This window comes from Grus americana, chromosome Z, assembly GCF_028858705.1.
Source record: "Grus americana isolate bGruAme1 chromosome Z, bGruAme1.mat, whole genome shotgun sequence".
Taxonomy (NCBI): Eukaryota; Metazoa; Chordata; class Aves; order Gruiformes; family Gruidae; genus Grus; species Grus americana.
This window is the reverse complement of record NC_072891.1, coordinates 20015080-20030608: the sequence shown is the minus strand read 5'-3', so window position 1 is coordinate 20030608 and position 15529 is coordinate 20015080. Positions and strand designations below refer to the sequence as shown.

Below are 15529 nucleotides of genomic sequence, written 5' to 3'. Positions count from 1 at the left end.
CCACTTTCACAATATGGGGGTCTGCCCTTAAGTCCTGCCAGTGTTTTCCTTAGGGCAGCACTGAATTCAACTCTCTGTTGGTTCTGAAGTCTCTGTGTCTTTTCAGTGCAGTTTTTACAATCCTCTTTCTCGTGCCCTTTTTATCACCTCTGATCAGATATGCCTTTAAAAATTAATGGCAATAAAATAATACCTGTTCCACCCAGCAGCACTTCAGGATTTAGTTCTGTTCCTGACTCTGCCAGTGACAAAATGTCTTTTTCAATCCGGCAGTTGACCTGCGTTAGCCAAAAAAATAAGTGAGGCTATGTAAGCCTTTTTTTCCCAACCTGAGGCAAATAGTGGACTCCTTAATGTGTTTTTTAAGTGCACAACTGCTTGTGCATTTTTATCAAATGAAAACATCAGAGAATAAAAGCTTTTAAAACAAAACCAATACGACCTGATCTTCTAGAACTGCTTTGGTGCCTGGCTGGATATAAGAGCATTGCCTAGGGTAGTTGTTAACTGTAATCTTAGAACCCATATTTGATTCTTCTGATATGTTAATTTATAGTTAGGCATGCTAATTTGTAGTTAGGCAAGGAGTGCTGATCTTTAAGTGAAAGTACATGGCACCCTCTCACTTTCAGGATATATGTTCATGTAGCAAGATCTCATGGCTAAATTGAGCAAAGCAAGCAGAAGAGCAACTGTTTGCAACAGTTAATGTTTCATTTTTTTCATTCTCTCTTTCTACCTAATTAAACAATCTGAAGAACCTCTACTTGAAGCAAGATTTAGGAAGCTCTGTGGACCTCAGTCAGTCAGTTCCAAGAGATGTATTTTTACAGGAATCCACTCAGACTCCTGGAGGTATTTTGCTGTCACTTCTGCCAAAGTACATACAGGTCTTATGATTAAAGAAAAAAATGTGCGTTTACTATGAGTACATATAACCTCTGAAACAGTTTAAGCAGTGACAACATACACTCCTCAGCAAAGCTGAAGCGAAGCGAAGAGGCAAAGGAAATAACCTGAGAGTCGATTCAGTGCTTTAAATGTAAATCACAATGAAAGAACATTCCAGTTGTTTTTCTCCCCAAATTCCTTCTTTGCCAAAATGTGACTGCTTAAGTGCTTTGGTCCCACCTAATATCAAAGGAGTGGGAAATTCAGGAGTCAGTTGTCTCCCCAAGTTTAACCTGGTTTCAGCTCTACCAGGGTTAGCGAAGAAAGAAGGGAAGGGGCATCCTGCTAATTTACATCTAAGGGATGTCTGGCCTGCAGTGCAAGCAACAGCTAGTAGTTCTTCACTGGAAGAACTATATAATTAATTTATTTAATTCTAATTAAGATAGAAAGGTACTGATCAAAAATTGCTTCAGGATGACTTTGGATATGTTTCACTGTAGCCAAGAGCAAAAGGTGTCCAGTGTATGTTTGTATGTTTTGGATGACAAATAGAGTAATACAAGAATAAATTTACATTTTTGTTTTGTACAGGAGCAATGTCTGGAGGCTTCAGCTTTCAGGTAACAGATGGTTTGAACTTTGCACCTCGACAGATTTTTAGCATCACAGCTCAGATGCTAGTCATTAGCCTTGAAGTGAACAAAGGACTCGGAGTCTTTCCAGGTCTGTGTTTAAAGATTACCGTGATTTGATCCACTTGAAAAAAATGTATAATATATGGTTATTTGTCAGATAGCTAGGTGGCTAAACTATAGTAAACTGTACCTGGAACCATCTATCTGTCTGATTTTTAAAAGAACAGTTATGTTTTCTCAAACAACATATGGCTTTATTGTTTTATAGCCTTTAACTTTTTGATATGCGCATGTGCTTGGAGTCATGGAAATTGGCAGTGAAATATGTAAGCACGGTATGACAATAACACTGTCTGAGCTCTGAAGATTCCCCATTCAGATTTGTTTAAAAGCTCTATATTATATTCATATATTTAAAGGTATCTTAGCTGTTTGTGATTTTACCTGGTAAAAGCAGATTGAAGCTTGTGTCTGTGGGATTCTGAATAGCACACATAAGCTTGCCAGATTGCTAGTTTGCTTTCTTATTGTTTGAGCAGAGTTATGGAGAGCAGCACAGACTCACTGATGAATCAGAAGGACTGAAAACTTTGATTCATATCTGTGCATTTGGAAGTAGTTGGATTGGCAGCTGTGTATTTGTTAAATGAAATCTACTCCTGCAGGAGTTGATGTGTTAAGACTCTCACCAGAGCCATTTACTGCTTTGCGTTGGCAAGAGTAATCCCTCATTGAGTTAGTAATCTAACATTAATTGCAGGATTAAAGGAGAAATGAAGATTAGTCTTCACTCAACAATGTCTTGCATCACACTTTTGTTTGTGCTACCTTCTTTTCACTCTCAACACGATCTGTACAGCCAGAGAGAGATTGAGAATTGGTAAAGCTCTATATGTGTTAATCTGTACCTTGATTTATTAATGTGATACAGAAGGGGAGCACTTTAGTTTCTTAAACTTCCTGAATGTAAGCTGCATAAACAAAGGCTTGCAGCAAAAGCCACTTAAACGCAGCAACAAAAAAAATGAGATTGTAGCAGCATGATCTTCTAATTCAGTCGATACAAATGGGATTCACATAAATCCACTTACAAAGCTTATTAATCTGCGATTTTGGGTGTAAGGTTGCCTCAGGCACAGGGATTTACAAGAATTCTATCTTAAGCCAAAGGTAATTGTAAGAAAAGTATGCTTGATACTTCCATAGAAGGCAAAATCTCTAGACTGTCTATCAGTTCTCCAGATGGCAAAAAGCAGTATTTCTTTCAGCACTGCAAGCTGTATTCATCTAAGCCTGCAGTTTTTCCTGAATTCTCGCTTACTTTGGGTTAGCAAAATTCCTTTTTGGTGTTAAAAAGTATTATTAGCTTTTCCACCTGTTCTCTTTATGATACTTTTTAAAGACATTCTGGAGCTGTATGGATTTCAGCTGTACTTGCTCATCATGAAATGACTACTATAACAATGGTTCCAAATGGTTAACACACATAAAAACAATAGCCAGTGTCCTGTTACATTTTGTAGCACTGCAGGAAAAGTTAATTTTCAGACAACTTCTCTCTAGGGAAGTAAAAACTGAATATAGTGTGAAGAATTTGCCATGTCTTCATAGCTTGGTATAAACTATTCTCTCAAACATATTGTTCTGCAATTTTATAAGAGCATGTACTGCTGTCTTCTTTTGTGTTGGATATACCAGATTTGTTTATATAATTTATTGGGTTTTTTCTGTTCAACAGAAGCTTGTTTTATTCAGTGTGCTCAGTAAATTGACTGCTAGATATATGAGTTTTTGCTTACGTATGCTAGATTTCTGCAATGTGAGGATTTGCTGTCTTCAGGGAAGCAATTCTTCAAAGAAGAAATGAGCTGAGTTGCTCTTTGAGAAGGAGATGCAGCCTGACTTGTAGGTATTCGGAAGTAGAGCTGTCTAAGCAGTCAGTAGCTGAGATGATTCATAATTGTGTAACAACGTTAAGCAGAATGTTTATGCCAAAGCACTTTCCAAATCTTAAATATAGACAGTAAAAATGGATACCAAAATTATTAGGTACCGATAATGGCCTTAGGCTGTTGCATTCTATTTATATGGATCAGCTTGTCTTACTTCGCACCTTGTTGTGTGTCTTCCTCCCCTATCTTGGTTCCTTTCCCCTGTGTTTGGGTGGGGTTGGTTTTGCCATCTCTCTGCTCCCATGTTTGGGAACAAGCAGACAGTGTTCTCGCTTTTCTCAGTTCTCTTTCCTTCACCCAGTCTGTTGGGTGGCAAATAATGTTCCTCTCCCCGCTGAGGTGTCAGAACAGAGCAGAACTATGGCAGGTGCTGGAAAAGCTTCTCAAGTCTCAGGACAGAAGTGGGTGAAAGAGAAGGTTGTGTTTGGGGGAGGATCCCATTTTACAGGAAAGTATGAGAGACTTTATTGCCTGTGGCCCTAGGCTGTATTTCAGCTTGTGCTGTCCAGTAAGTGACATCAAGTCTATTAGGAACAAAGAGGGCCTTTGTGGCACACGTCCTCTTGTCCCCATGTCCCTGCACTGTGGTGGTGGGATAACCTGGTATGCTTATGAAAAATTGGAGCAGTAACTTCCATCACTACAGTGTGACCATGTTTGAGAGTTACTCTGTCTTAGTCTGTTAAGTCAGTGAGGCCTGATTTGCATAAGTAGGAGGTTATTGAGAAATAACTGTGTTTGCAGATACATGTGGTCTGATTAACTGTGACTCTAAAGTTGTACATTCCAGACCACATCTGCTGTACACATAACACAATGTCGTGCTTCCCTCTATGCCTGTCACACAAAAAAGGGAAAAGAAGAGAGAGGAAGAGGAGGGAGACTTCTTGAATTAAATACAATGTGGTACAATTCTTCTAGAACTGAGGGACTGCTTTGCTTTTCAAAGCACTATAGAGACAGAGAAGCATGGGAAGGTAAAAAGGGGAAAAGAGGCAGAGCCAGACATCTCATTTCCTTGTCTCTGTTTCAAAGTTCACGTGGTTTGAACCAGGGCACAACTACATGTAAACAGGCAGAATCCTGATGTTCCTAATGGCTTGCAAAATATCCCCATTCTTCAGTTTGCGTACCATATTTTTTCTTCTGCATATTATAGCAGTAACATGCTATTTTGTGTTATTCCTGTATAAACATTATGCTTTATTGAAGATGGATTGATAATTCAGACTTCAAGGATATATACCGCTAGTATCTGAAACTAGGTATTGATACCTATAAAAGCTTGTTGCTCAAGAAAAAAAGAAAATGTAAAAATGGAAGCAGAAGTGGGGGCAGAGGGAATAGGATTATAGGAATGTATTGCTCTTCCAAAAGTGTCATTAAACATGAGATTTAGTTTGCTGAATGTGTACCATGAAATAGTGCATCAAAAAGAAGCCAAGTAAAACTTCTTTTTTCTTTTAGGAAATTACTAGGTTTGGTTTTGTTACAGCTATGTAAAAAATTGTTTTGGTTTGACTAAAGTTCTTTATAATCTTAAAGTCGGACAGTACTGGCTAGTGTGGTGCTATATATTAAAAGGATTTTGTTACCCCTCAGTCTCCATCCATCTTAATAATACGTTATTTTAGTTCAGACCATTATTTCTGTTGTGTGTTGTTCTTCCTAATTGGTTTAATTATTTATTTTTTAATTTAATTTAATGAAAAATCATTTTTCATATCGATAAAGTGTGGTTCAAGCTTCTGGTAACAACTGATTTTGGTTTGTGTGTTCACTAGAAACTTCGCTGTGTTAAGGCTTCTCCCTGCCAAATCACCCTGCCTTCTGTGGGCACTGGGATTACCAAAAACATTAACAATGGTGACTTCAGCTGGAGTTTGAATTCAGTTCTAGACGTGTAATATAGGAACAGATCTTCTTATACATGCTTTACTCCTTACTTGGGGTTGTTTTTACAGATGCTAGTATTTAGTGATTACATGTGCTGAAGACAACTGCACTTTTTTCATTTCTGTAAAACAAAGGCACGTCCTACCAATCTCATAAAGCATTATTAAAATGCTAAGTAGAATATATAGATGAGAGGGTGAGTTGTGCATACAAAACTTACTGTTTGGGAAAAATTGCTGTTGCAAATCTGTGTTACTTATAATTGACATTTTTTTTAGGTTCCAGGAAACCTATTTCACAACATGATTTGAAAGCTGTAACCAATGATGTGACCAGTGCAGGAAACAGAACTATAACTTTTATGATTGTAACTTCCCCAAAGCTTGGAAGGCTGATCAGAGTAAATTCTGATAATACCACTCAGGAAATCCTCAGTTTTACACAATCTATGGTAAGCATTTACTTTATAATAACTAGTTCGGGGTAGATCATTGCTTCAAAGAGCATCTCAGTTGCTTGTTCTTTGTCTGAGCCATTTGTATCTGTTAAGTAACCAGGCATATGTGACCCATGAGTGCAATCACCCAGATTTGCTGTGTCATTGAGTATCTGGCATCTAGTAACAAACGCAAGAGGAGCCTTTGTTCCCCTCTGCTTGGATACTAGCAGGGTCTTGGCAATTTCTACTGTTCTGCTTGTAACAGTATTTTTCAAGAAGAGCTGTTCTGGTGCCATTAACCAGCAGTCCAAGGTTGGAAGCCTTTAGTTTTTGGCAGAAGGAATAGCCTTTTTCTCTATGAAAAGTCCAAGTATCAGATTCATTTCAGCTGTACGCAGTCCTCATGGGTGTCCCCAAGAGGACTTTTATTGACTTGATTGGCTGTGATATTAAGTGTTTAAAGAATCTTAACTGTGATACAGGGTCTCATACTTGAATGACTAAAACGTGGCAGTTCATGTAACTTGATGGAAAACATTCCTTTGCAACTGAAATGACTTATGTCTGCGTGCAGAATCTGAATATAACTGCATGCTCTGCATGTGGTGAGTTATTCTCAGAAAAATCTAAGTGGAGCAAATAAAAGGAGATCAATGTCCTGACTTTGCTGGAGGAAAAATTAAGAGATAATTGGGTCTTAATCTACAGTAACAGATTTTAAAAGCAACTGTTTGATTTAGTGTATGAAGGAATGAGAAAATCTATTGGCCAGAAATTAAAACTTGAGCAATAAAACCTGGAAAAAAGGTTGACATTTTTCTTAGTTCTCATCAAACCTTGAAACAACCTGACCAAGGACTGTGATGGAATGAACCTCCACTTGAACTTTATAAAGCAAGATCAATGCAGAATGGTACTTTTAAAACTGTGTTCTAATCACATTACGTTATTGGTGTTGTTGCAATAGTTCCTGAGTTTTGTCTTACATTAGCTGTGAGATGAACTGTATAATGACACTGTTCCCTTCTATTCCTAAAGTGTGCGATTTTTATGAGCATTAGATGAAACAGTTAAGCATGTCAGACAGAAAATCTTTCAGCTAAGGTTTTGAAGTTTTACTCTTTTTGCCTATGGATAGGATCTTCACATATGTTTATCAAGACAGTGCCATGTCAGAACATGCCGCTTATTCTGTATAGCTATAGTTCTTATTAATGTATAGCTAACTTTCCTTTGAACTTCATAAATTCTGTAAGGATTTGAGCTGTAATAATGCGTATGCTTTTCTTCTCTGTCAGAGGTATTTTTATTGGCCATTTTCACTTCAGACAAGTAGAGCTAAGTGACCTATTGCAGGTAGAATTAAGGTATCCTAACCAACTTGCTATTTATTCTGGTAGAGAATGAGGTATAAGGGAGAGAAAAGAGATCCTAAATGAACTTTCACTGTCCAATGTGTTGTAGTCACTTGAAGTTAAATATCAGTGAGAAAATGACATTGATATTACAAACATTGTATGTTCTCCATGTATTGGAGAAAAATGCATTCAATTTCTGTTTGGTAATAAGAAGCTTATAAATCTGATTTGAATTGAAAGTATTTTGTGTTAGTTTAGTTCTTTGGGTTTTTATTGACTTCATTCTGTATTGTGGAACTTGAAATTTCGCTTCCAAGAAGTACTGTGCACCTAGCTTATAAAAATAGTTAGTACTTTTGCTATGGTGCTGAACTGTTCCCTATGCCCTGTAGTTTATTGCTTTGTTGCCAAAGGAAAAAAAAAAAGGAAAAAAAGAATTGAAATCACTATTGCATTTCAAGAATTTTTTTCATGTATAGTTGTTGTTCAGCCAATATAAGAATATTAATTGCACATTAAACACACTTGAATAACACAGTAGTTTTCAACATGATGTTTAGTTTTTTTCTCTGCCTGTACTTTCTATGGTGTCTTAGAAGTATTTTCATCTTGCAGCAAGCCACAATTTCTTCATTATATTTAAAGCCATTACAGAGGTAAACACAGAAATCCTCACCAATTCCATTCTCTTCTTAGCTGAGATATTAGCATGGGCTTGCAATTAAAAAAAAAAAAATAACCCTAGGAAGATTGATACTGAACATTGTTGAATTTAAAGGATGCATATTGTGCCTGTTTTTGTTACAAAAATATGCTTTCTCTAACTTGAAGTCCTAGTGGTGTGCTTTGGAAAGTTATCCTGAACCAACATATCCTTTTATTATAAATTTTGTTTTGTCTCATAATAGTCATTAAGAATTAAATCAGTATAGGGAAAACATAAAACTGGAGATGTGCATATAGGATTTTATCACATCAGTCTGAATTTTTTAGACAATAAGATGGGATGGTTTTGAGACTGCTGAGAAAACCAACCCTGAAAGCCCTGTTTCCCTAGTGATCTCAGTGGGGGCTGTTGCAGTAGTTTCTTGATTAGCGCATTCTGTAGTCATAGCTCAGATTCTGTAGTGCTAAAGTGCTTCATCCATGATAGCAGCAGGGTTTTTTTTGTTTCCTTTTTTCACACCTTTCAAGCATATGTGATGGGAATGTGTGCTAATGAGTTCCTTCAGGGTGTTTGCAAGCTGTGTAAAGTGTGTTACAAATAGTAAACTTGGAACTGGCACCATCTCAGACAGGGATCTCTTTGGTAATTATAAACTAGCACATGCAAGTCAGGTCAGTAGTTGCCTGGGAATTTGCCAATGATTTAATAGGTATAGCTGTCTTCTCTCCAGGTCAGTGAATGAATTATCAAGCAGAACAGACGCTGAATCTTCTGGATGAGATTTAGTAAGTGTTCTACTCTTGTAGTTATTAGGTATCCTATTGTAGTTTCAGTGTATTATGGTATTGGTCTTAAAGTTCAGGTGTAGTTCCAACTGATGAGAATCCTAGTCTGAAAATACTGCCGTTTGCTTTGGGGCCTAAAGAGATAAGTGGTTGTATCTTGTATAAATATGCATTTCTCTGAAGATTTAGTGCAGTATTCTGCTTTGAAGTTTAAATCCTCATGATGGGACTGATAGGATTCTCTTGATTATGATGACCTGTAAGGTCAGTGAAAGCAGGTGTAAGGCAAGCCAGGTTCCTTCCTGTCTCTTAGAAATCCCCTTCTTGCTGTGATGTAGAAATTTTCCACTAAGTAATCCCATCAGCTTTTTGGTTATAAATGAGAGTGTATTTCAATGGCCATTGCACCTCCTTCTGGTTTCTGTAGTCTCTTAGCAAGTATCTTCTGCTATTCACCATGAAACACCTCATCAAAGTCCTTTTCAAGCCTTCAGTGTTTCACATGCGTTTTCAGGGTAATGCCCTGCTGGTATCCTTATAAAGGGAAAGCCCTAGACATATGATACTCTGATTCACTAAAGATACAGTCCAGCTGAGCTGCTGTCACCATTACCATTGCTAGTTTGAGATAAGTTTCTCAATGCTTTCTACCTCTGTTCTTCACATAAGGCCTTCCCTAAGCATTCATGCCCAATCATGTTTCACCTGCCTTCAAGTATGCTTGTCTGGCAACAGAGTCTGTCTTCAGAGAAAGAGAAATGCAAGATAATCTCAATATAAGTTACATACACACTGTGCATGGACTAAGGTACAAAGGCCTCTCTTGAACAGTGTTCATAAGATTCTTTTTTTCTTTCTTTATACTTCTGAGTTTAAAATTATTCTCCTCTTATACGTATGGCTTTTATTTACCCTAAACAGGTGGATGAAGGTGTGATCATGTATGAGCACTTACATGCCGAATCACCTAGCTGGAGTGTCGAAGATCTCTTTACGTTTACTGTCTTATCTCCACCATCATCTCTGGACCTCCAGGTGTTCCATATTGTCATTTCATATGAAATTACTAGGCATGATCGGAGCAGTCATCTTCTGGCAAATACAGGTAAAGATGCTGTACTGTTTGTGCTCCAAATTGTTTTGGATCTGTCAGGGTTCCAATGAACAAATGTGGAAAAAAACAAAGGCTACTTTCTCTTCAGTAACAAATGACCAGAATACTTTTGTTGCAGAGTAGTGTAGATAGTAGCTTGGAAAACCGCATCATTAAAACCAAGATTTACTACCTATGTTTGATCCTTTTTACTGCTGTAGTGGGTATTCTCCATTTTGCTATGATGGTAGGTAAAAAAAATCTTGTCTCTTATACGTGACTGTATTTTAAAAATATATATTTACCCATGACATATGGAAATCAAAGATACGATGAAGGAGAAACTTTTCTGAGCATCATCAGTGTGTGAGATCTAATTTCTGAAACTTTGCACCTATAAAATAGTCAATTTCTAAGATTCTCTTTTCTTTCCACTAGGTGCCATAGTCCAGGAAGGAGGTAGAGTATTAATCAACAAAACAAATTTAGATGCTTCAAATCTATTGTTTAAGCTACCTGAGATACAGCGCTCCATATATGAAGTCTGGTATCAAGTTGTATCTTTACCCCAATATGGCATGATTGTTGTTGGAGAAAGAAATGTTACCAAACAAAAACCTAACTTCTCCCAGTACATACTGAACAAATTTGGAATTGTTTATGTACATGATAATTCTGAATCGCTTAATGACAATTTCACTTTTGTTGTTTGGTTAAACCTAAAAAGCAAGTCTGCAACAAAGCCCAGTAGCAAAGTTTTAGAGGAGATATTTAATATCACTGTTGTTCCAGTGAATGACCAAGCTCCAGAATTGAAGACTAAAAGGCTGCACTTGAAAGTCCTGCAGGGAGATGTGTCAGTGCTGGGGTCAGAGAATCTGAAAGTTGAAGACCTAGATAATGCCCCAGCCGAGCTCCAGTACACCATTGTTAGCAACCCCAATAATGGTTATTTAGCAATGAAAAGTAATCTTAGTGTCTCTATAAAGGATTTCACACAAGCTGATGTCGACAGTGGTCAAGTTTGGTTTGTACAGGATGGAAGTTCATCTTCTGGGGTGTTTTATTTCAGCGTGACTGATGGTAAGCATCGCCCTTTATACAAGCTATTCAGTCTTGAAGTCATACCAATCACTCTTGTTCTGGTCAACCTTACCAATGTTGCACTTCCACAGGGCCAAACATCTGTCCCTATTACTAACGTGCAGCTTTCAGCTGTTACAAATGGAAAAAGTACTAATGTCATGTATGAAATAACTGAGCCACTCAAATACGGGCACCTGATGATTGGAAATGAGCAGGTTACTAAATTTGAGCAGGCAGATTTATACTTGGGAAGGCTGTCTTACCACCTGACAAATCTCACTGCGTCCAAAGAAGTGCTGGAGTTCATGCTCTTCACTGCGGAAGGCAATCTGACAGGACAAGTGCTGAACATCACAGTGAAGCCTTTAGTACAAGTTACACATGACATGCAGATTTCAAATCAAGCAGCTTATAAGTTCAGAAGCAGTGACCTGGATGCTTCTGAGCTAGCTAATTTGACAAATAGTAATCCTAGATTTGAAGTGATAGTGCCTCCGTCTCATGGAAGGATTGTAAAGAAAAGGTTTGTGAATGATGCAGTGTTTGAAGATATTCAGACATTCTCCCAGGCTGACATTGATAGTGGTGTTGTGCTTCTAGACATAAATACGAATATGACGGACCTTGATCTGTTAAATGACTCATTCACATTTATACTCAGTGCAGATGGTGTGCAGCCTGCTGTTGGCTGTTTTCGGTATTCTATTGTGCCATACAGTCCTCCACTCATGCAGGGTTTTCCAACCGAAGTGCCTTCCATAACCAGCACTACCACTTTAAAGATTCACACTACCTCAAAGGACGGGGCACCAGCCTCCTCTCATAATGAAGAGCCTACAGTAGCACCACAGAAGACCGGACCGACCATGTGGCCAGGGCAGAATCAATGGGGAAATGTAGATGAAGAAGGTCCACTGCTAAATTTGGCAATGGGAACAAGTGGATCTGCGGTGACTAAGACCACAACCCAGGCTAATGCCAGGAGTGCCAGAGAGGAAGCAGGTGAAAGCAGCAACCCTTGGTATATCATCACACCCCTGGTCCTGGTGTCTGTGCTACTCATTGTTGCTGTTATTTCTGTGTGCATTTTGCTAATGTGTCAGAAGAAAGAGAAGACAAAACCACTCGTCAAAAATCATACAGATGCAGTCCTCAGTAGTCCAGATCCATGTCTGGAACGGAGCATGACCGTACCCGGCGTTACAGTGACTCCTCTGCTGAAGGGGGTTGAGAGAAGCACAGCCTCAACATTCACGGCAGTAAGACACGAACAGCTGCTTCCTGCAGTGGTTTCTCCGACTGTAGAATGGTCTCAGCAAAACAGCTGGTTAAACCTTGATCCTGAAATGATCCAGTATTGCCGAAAAACAAACCCAACTTTGAAGCGCAATCAATACTGGGTGTAGTTACAACTAGTTTTGGTCATGCTAGTTGATGTAGTATGGAAAAGAGACTATACATTGTTGACATATAATTTGTTCTTTAATACACTTATTTATTATAGATCAAATTATGCACTGTTTGTTAGATGAAATCCAAATACCTGTGAAATAATAATAATAGTAAAAATCTTATTGATTACAGTGGCCATAAAATAGGATTTCCAGTTGGTACTTCAGCAAAACTCCCACTTAATTCAGTGCAGAACTTGGTCCCATAGGTTTTGAGTATACCCTGTGTATGCAATATTTTTTATTTCCCATGAATGTTCTGTCATGGACAATATATTTTTAATTACTTTTTTTTGAAGAACCAAGTTTGCTATAAAGGTCTTGTATTCTTTCCTGAACCACCACTTCTGTTTGAAGAACTTTCAGCTGTTTTTATAAGTAATTGCCAAGGTGCTAATCTCAGTAATGTCATTTTGACCCAAAGGCTGTTCAGAGGCCAGTACTACAAAAACAAAGCTGTGATTATTTTGACAGGCGTTTATCCAGGTTGCTGAACTGGAAATCTAGAATTCAAGTCAGCAACAATTGTACAGCAGTGACGGTATATAAGGATTCTGGTAAAATTCTTACTGTGAGATGTTGTTTGTTCTTTTGGTTTTCTTCTTCCTCATGTGATACTGAACTCTAGCCTTTAATGTCTGCAGACTGGTAAAATGCATCTGTGACCTCTAATCCACATTGCAAAAACTGTGTATCTGCCAGTCAGCCTGTCTGCTGAATTATCTTTAAGCTTAGATTATGTCTGGAAGTGCATATCAAAATTTCCTGCCTCTGACAGAGGGCTAAATTCCACCTTCACTGAAGCAAGCAGAGCTCTTTCTGGAGTCTGGGTGTTCAAGCAGATGACAGAATCAAGTCTGTCTGTCTGGAAACTATTGTGTCTAGTGGAGCTACTGACAGAAACAATCCTGCGAGGAAGTAGGTATCCCCTTCTGAAGTTTCACAATTTATCCTTCATCTCCCAGAACACTGAACTCATGTGCCTTACACACAATATGACAAGTACCTACTCTAATTTTGCTCTGGCGGTAAAACGTGCAATAATTTCTCTGCAAAGGGAATATTTTTGTAGTTTTGGAAATCCAAGCTCAATAGTGATGTGATCTCCTGTTAAGGTTCAGTGTTTATTCCACTGAGGATAACAGCAAAATTCTTGTTGACTTTAGAGGACTAACTGACTTCAAGGGAATGGTTCTGTGGTCATAAACAGTCTCTTACTAACCACTGAACTTCTAATCTATTTTTGTATTTTTGTACTGTTACAGCTTCCAGTTAGCTTCTCTGTAAAAACACCGTGCCGAGTGTCAGGATGCAGTCTCAGCACTGCATTCAGTTAACACTGGAATAACATTTTCATTTGAGCCTAAATACTGCAGTTTTCTCTTTTATAGAACAGATGTATGGGCCTCAACATCCTTGGTGCTATTTATTTCACACTACTTCATTGTGGATGATTTTTTTGTTGGTGGAGTTCTAAACTACAGTATGAAAGTGCCTTGAAAACATACATAAAATCAATAAACTGTTTTGTTTATAATCCACACACCTTTTTGTGCTTTCTTTAAAAACCTGTAAAATACTGCTGTCGGTGCAGAACCACAACAGGATGCAGTTGCCAGTAACAACATTCTTCCAAGTTTTCTGATGTTTATTTTTTAAATTGCACATCTGCCGAGATCGTTGTTGTGCTGTGCCCAATGTTGTGCCTCTAACATAGTGCATATGGCTGGAAAAGGAGAGACATCCCATCATGCTTCTAGCTGGCCGTCTTCAGCATTCGGATGAATGTAACATCAAAATAAATGCATTAATTTGAACTTGCTCAAACAGGACTGCACTGGATTTATTTCAGTAAGTTTTTCTGTTATTTAACTGCACATGCTTAGAATATTTCAAAGTATCAAATTTTTAAATGTTAATACATTGCTGCTGCTTTGTCCTTAAAAAAATCTTGAATTTTTTTCATCTCTAAAGTTTGTCAGAGTATTTTTTATTCTCGATCAAAAATACACACTCCAGCCTCACACCAAAAGCATTGTTCGACCTGATTTTGATTTTTTGTTAATCAGAACTTGGCTGGTTTGTAGTTGTTCCTGTAACTTGAGATAAGGAACTTTTTTCTTGAGACGTCGGAAATGCTGGTGGCCTGGTGGAGCTGCTTCCCCTGCAGCGCGACTCGGTGCCCTGAGCACAGAAATCTGTGTTGGCAACAGCGACGCTCCGTCTCAGGGTTGTGTCGCCCTCCCCCAGCCCTCCTGCAAGTCAGAAAATGTCGGTTTGAGAAGAAAAGAAAATAGGACAGAAATGGTCATAAACCTTTTATGTTTTTCCTTTTATTAACATACGAGTAAGGGCCAGCTACAACTTTGGCTACAGTAGCCTGTTACTACCTGCAAGGCCAAATTCAGCAGTGAATCTACTTCAGTGTCTTGAGCTACAGGCCTCCGTCCTGGCTCGCACGATTTTTTCAAGTCAGTCCTTGTGATGTTGTATTGAAGTACATTCTGTGAATATTTTTAAACGGGCTGAAAATAATTGTCCTGGCATATTCAATGGAAACTCTATTAATTTATCTTTACTTGTTTCAAGCTAAATAATTCCTGCCAGAGCTTGCATATCCCAAATTCAGTCCCAGAACAAAATGTTCTTTCATTGCAACTGGTGAAATCCATAGTTTCACATCTGTTTGTAGGGAGACTCTGTATGGTAAAATGCTTGCTTTATGTGATTGCTTCCTCATTTCCAGTCTTGCTGCTTGGTTATTTTTGTGGTAATGCTTTATACGTGCTGGTAACCACTACTTAAATGTGAAGTTGTTCACAGGCAGTGTTTAGCTGCAAAACCTTTGCATGGCATCACAGTGAGAGGGGCATCAGGTCTCATAAATTTGTTAGGGAAAAATGAAGATTGAGCATATTGAGCATTGGTATGGGATGGTACTGAGTGTCAGAACTTCCTGCAAGAACACAGGCAAGGAATCAGAATAAATACGTGCAATATATAGCATGTGACTGGTCACAGTGATTTGCTCCAGCTAATACACTGTACAACTGCGTCTAGCATAGCAACTTTTATGTATGGTGCCTGAAAGCACGTTGATGAGGGAATTCTTGAGAGAATAAAAAAATAATTGGAGAAATCAAAATTTCATATGTAAAATACAAGTACATACGAATGAAATTGAATCTGTAACAGGCACATAGGAAGTTGGTCTTAGACATGCAAAGCCACCAGGGAAGCTGCTTTGCTCGCAGGGGACGCTAAGGAAGAGGT

General features: G+C 38.3%; 1 protein-coding gene across 1 annotated transcript in view; it reads left to right on the top strand.

Moving 5' to 3' along the window:
- Positions 1 to 14294, top strand: part of LOC129199690 (chondroitin sulfate proteoglycan 4-like) — a 41181-nt gene extending 26887 nt beyond the window's left edge. Inside the window, exons 7-10 of the mRNA XM_054810564.1 lie at positions 1486 to 1617; positions 5656 to 5828; positions 9548 to 9731; positions 10158 to 14294. Coding sequence (XP_054666539.1) covers positions 1486 to 1617; positions 5656 to 5828; positions 9548 to 9731; positions 10158 to 12211 — 2543 coding nt within the window. The 3' untranslated portion in view covers positions 12212 to 14294. The remainder of the gene's footprint in view (positions 1 to 1485; positions 1618 to 5655; positions 5829 to 9547; positions 9732 to 10157) is intronic.
- The last annotated feature ends 1235 nt before the right edge of the window (positions 14295 to 15529 follow it).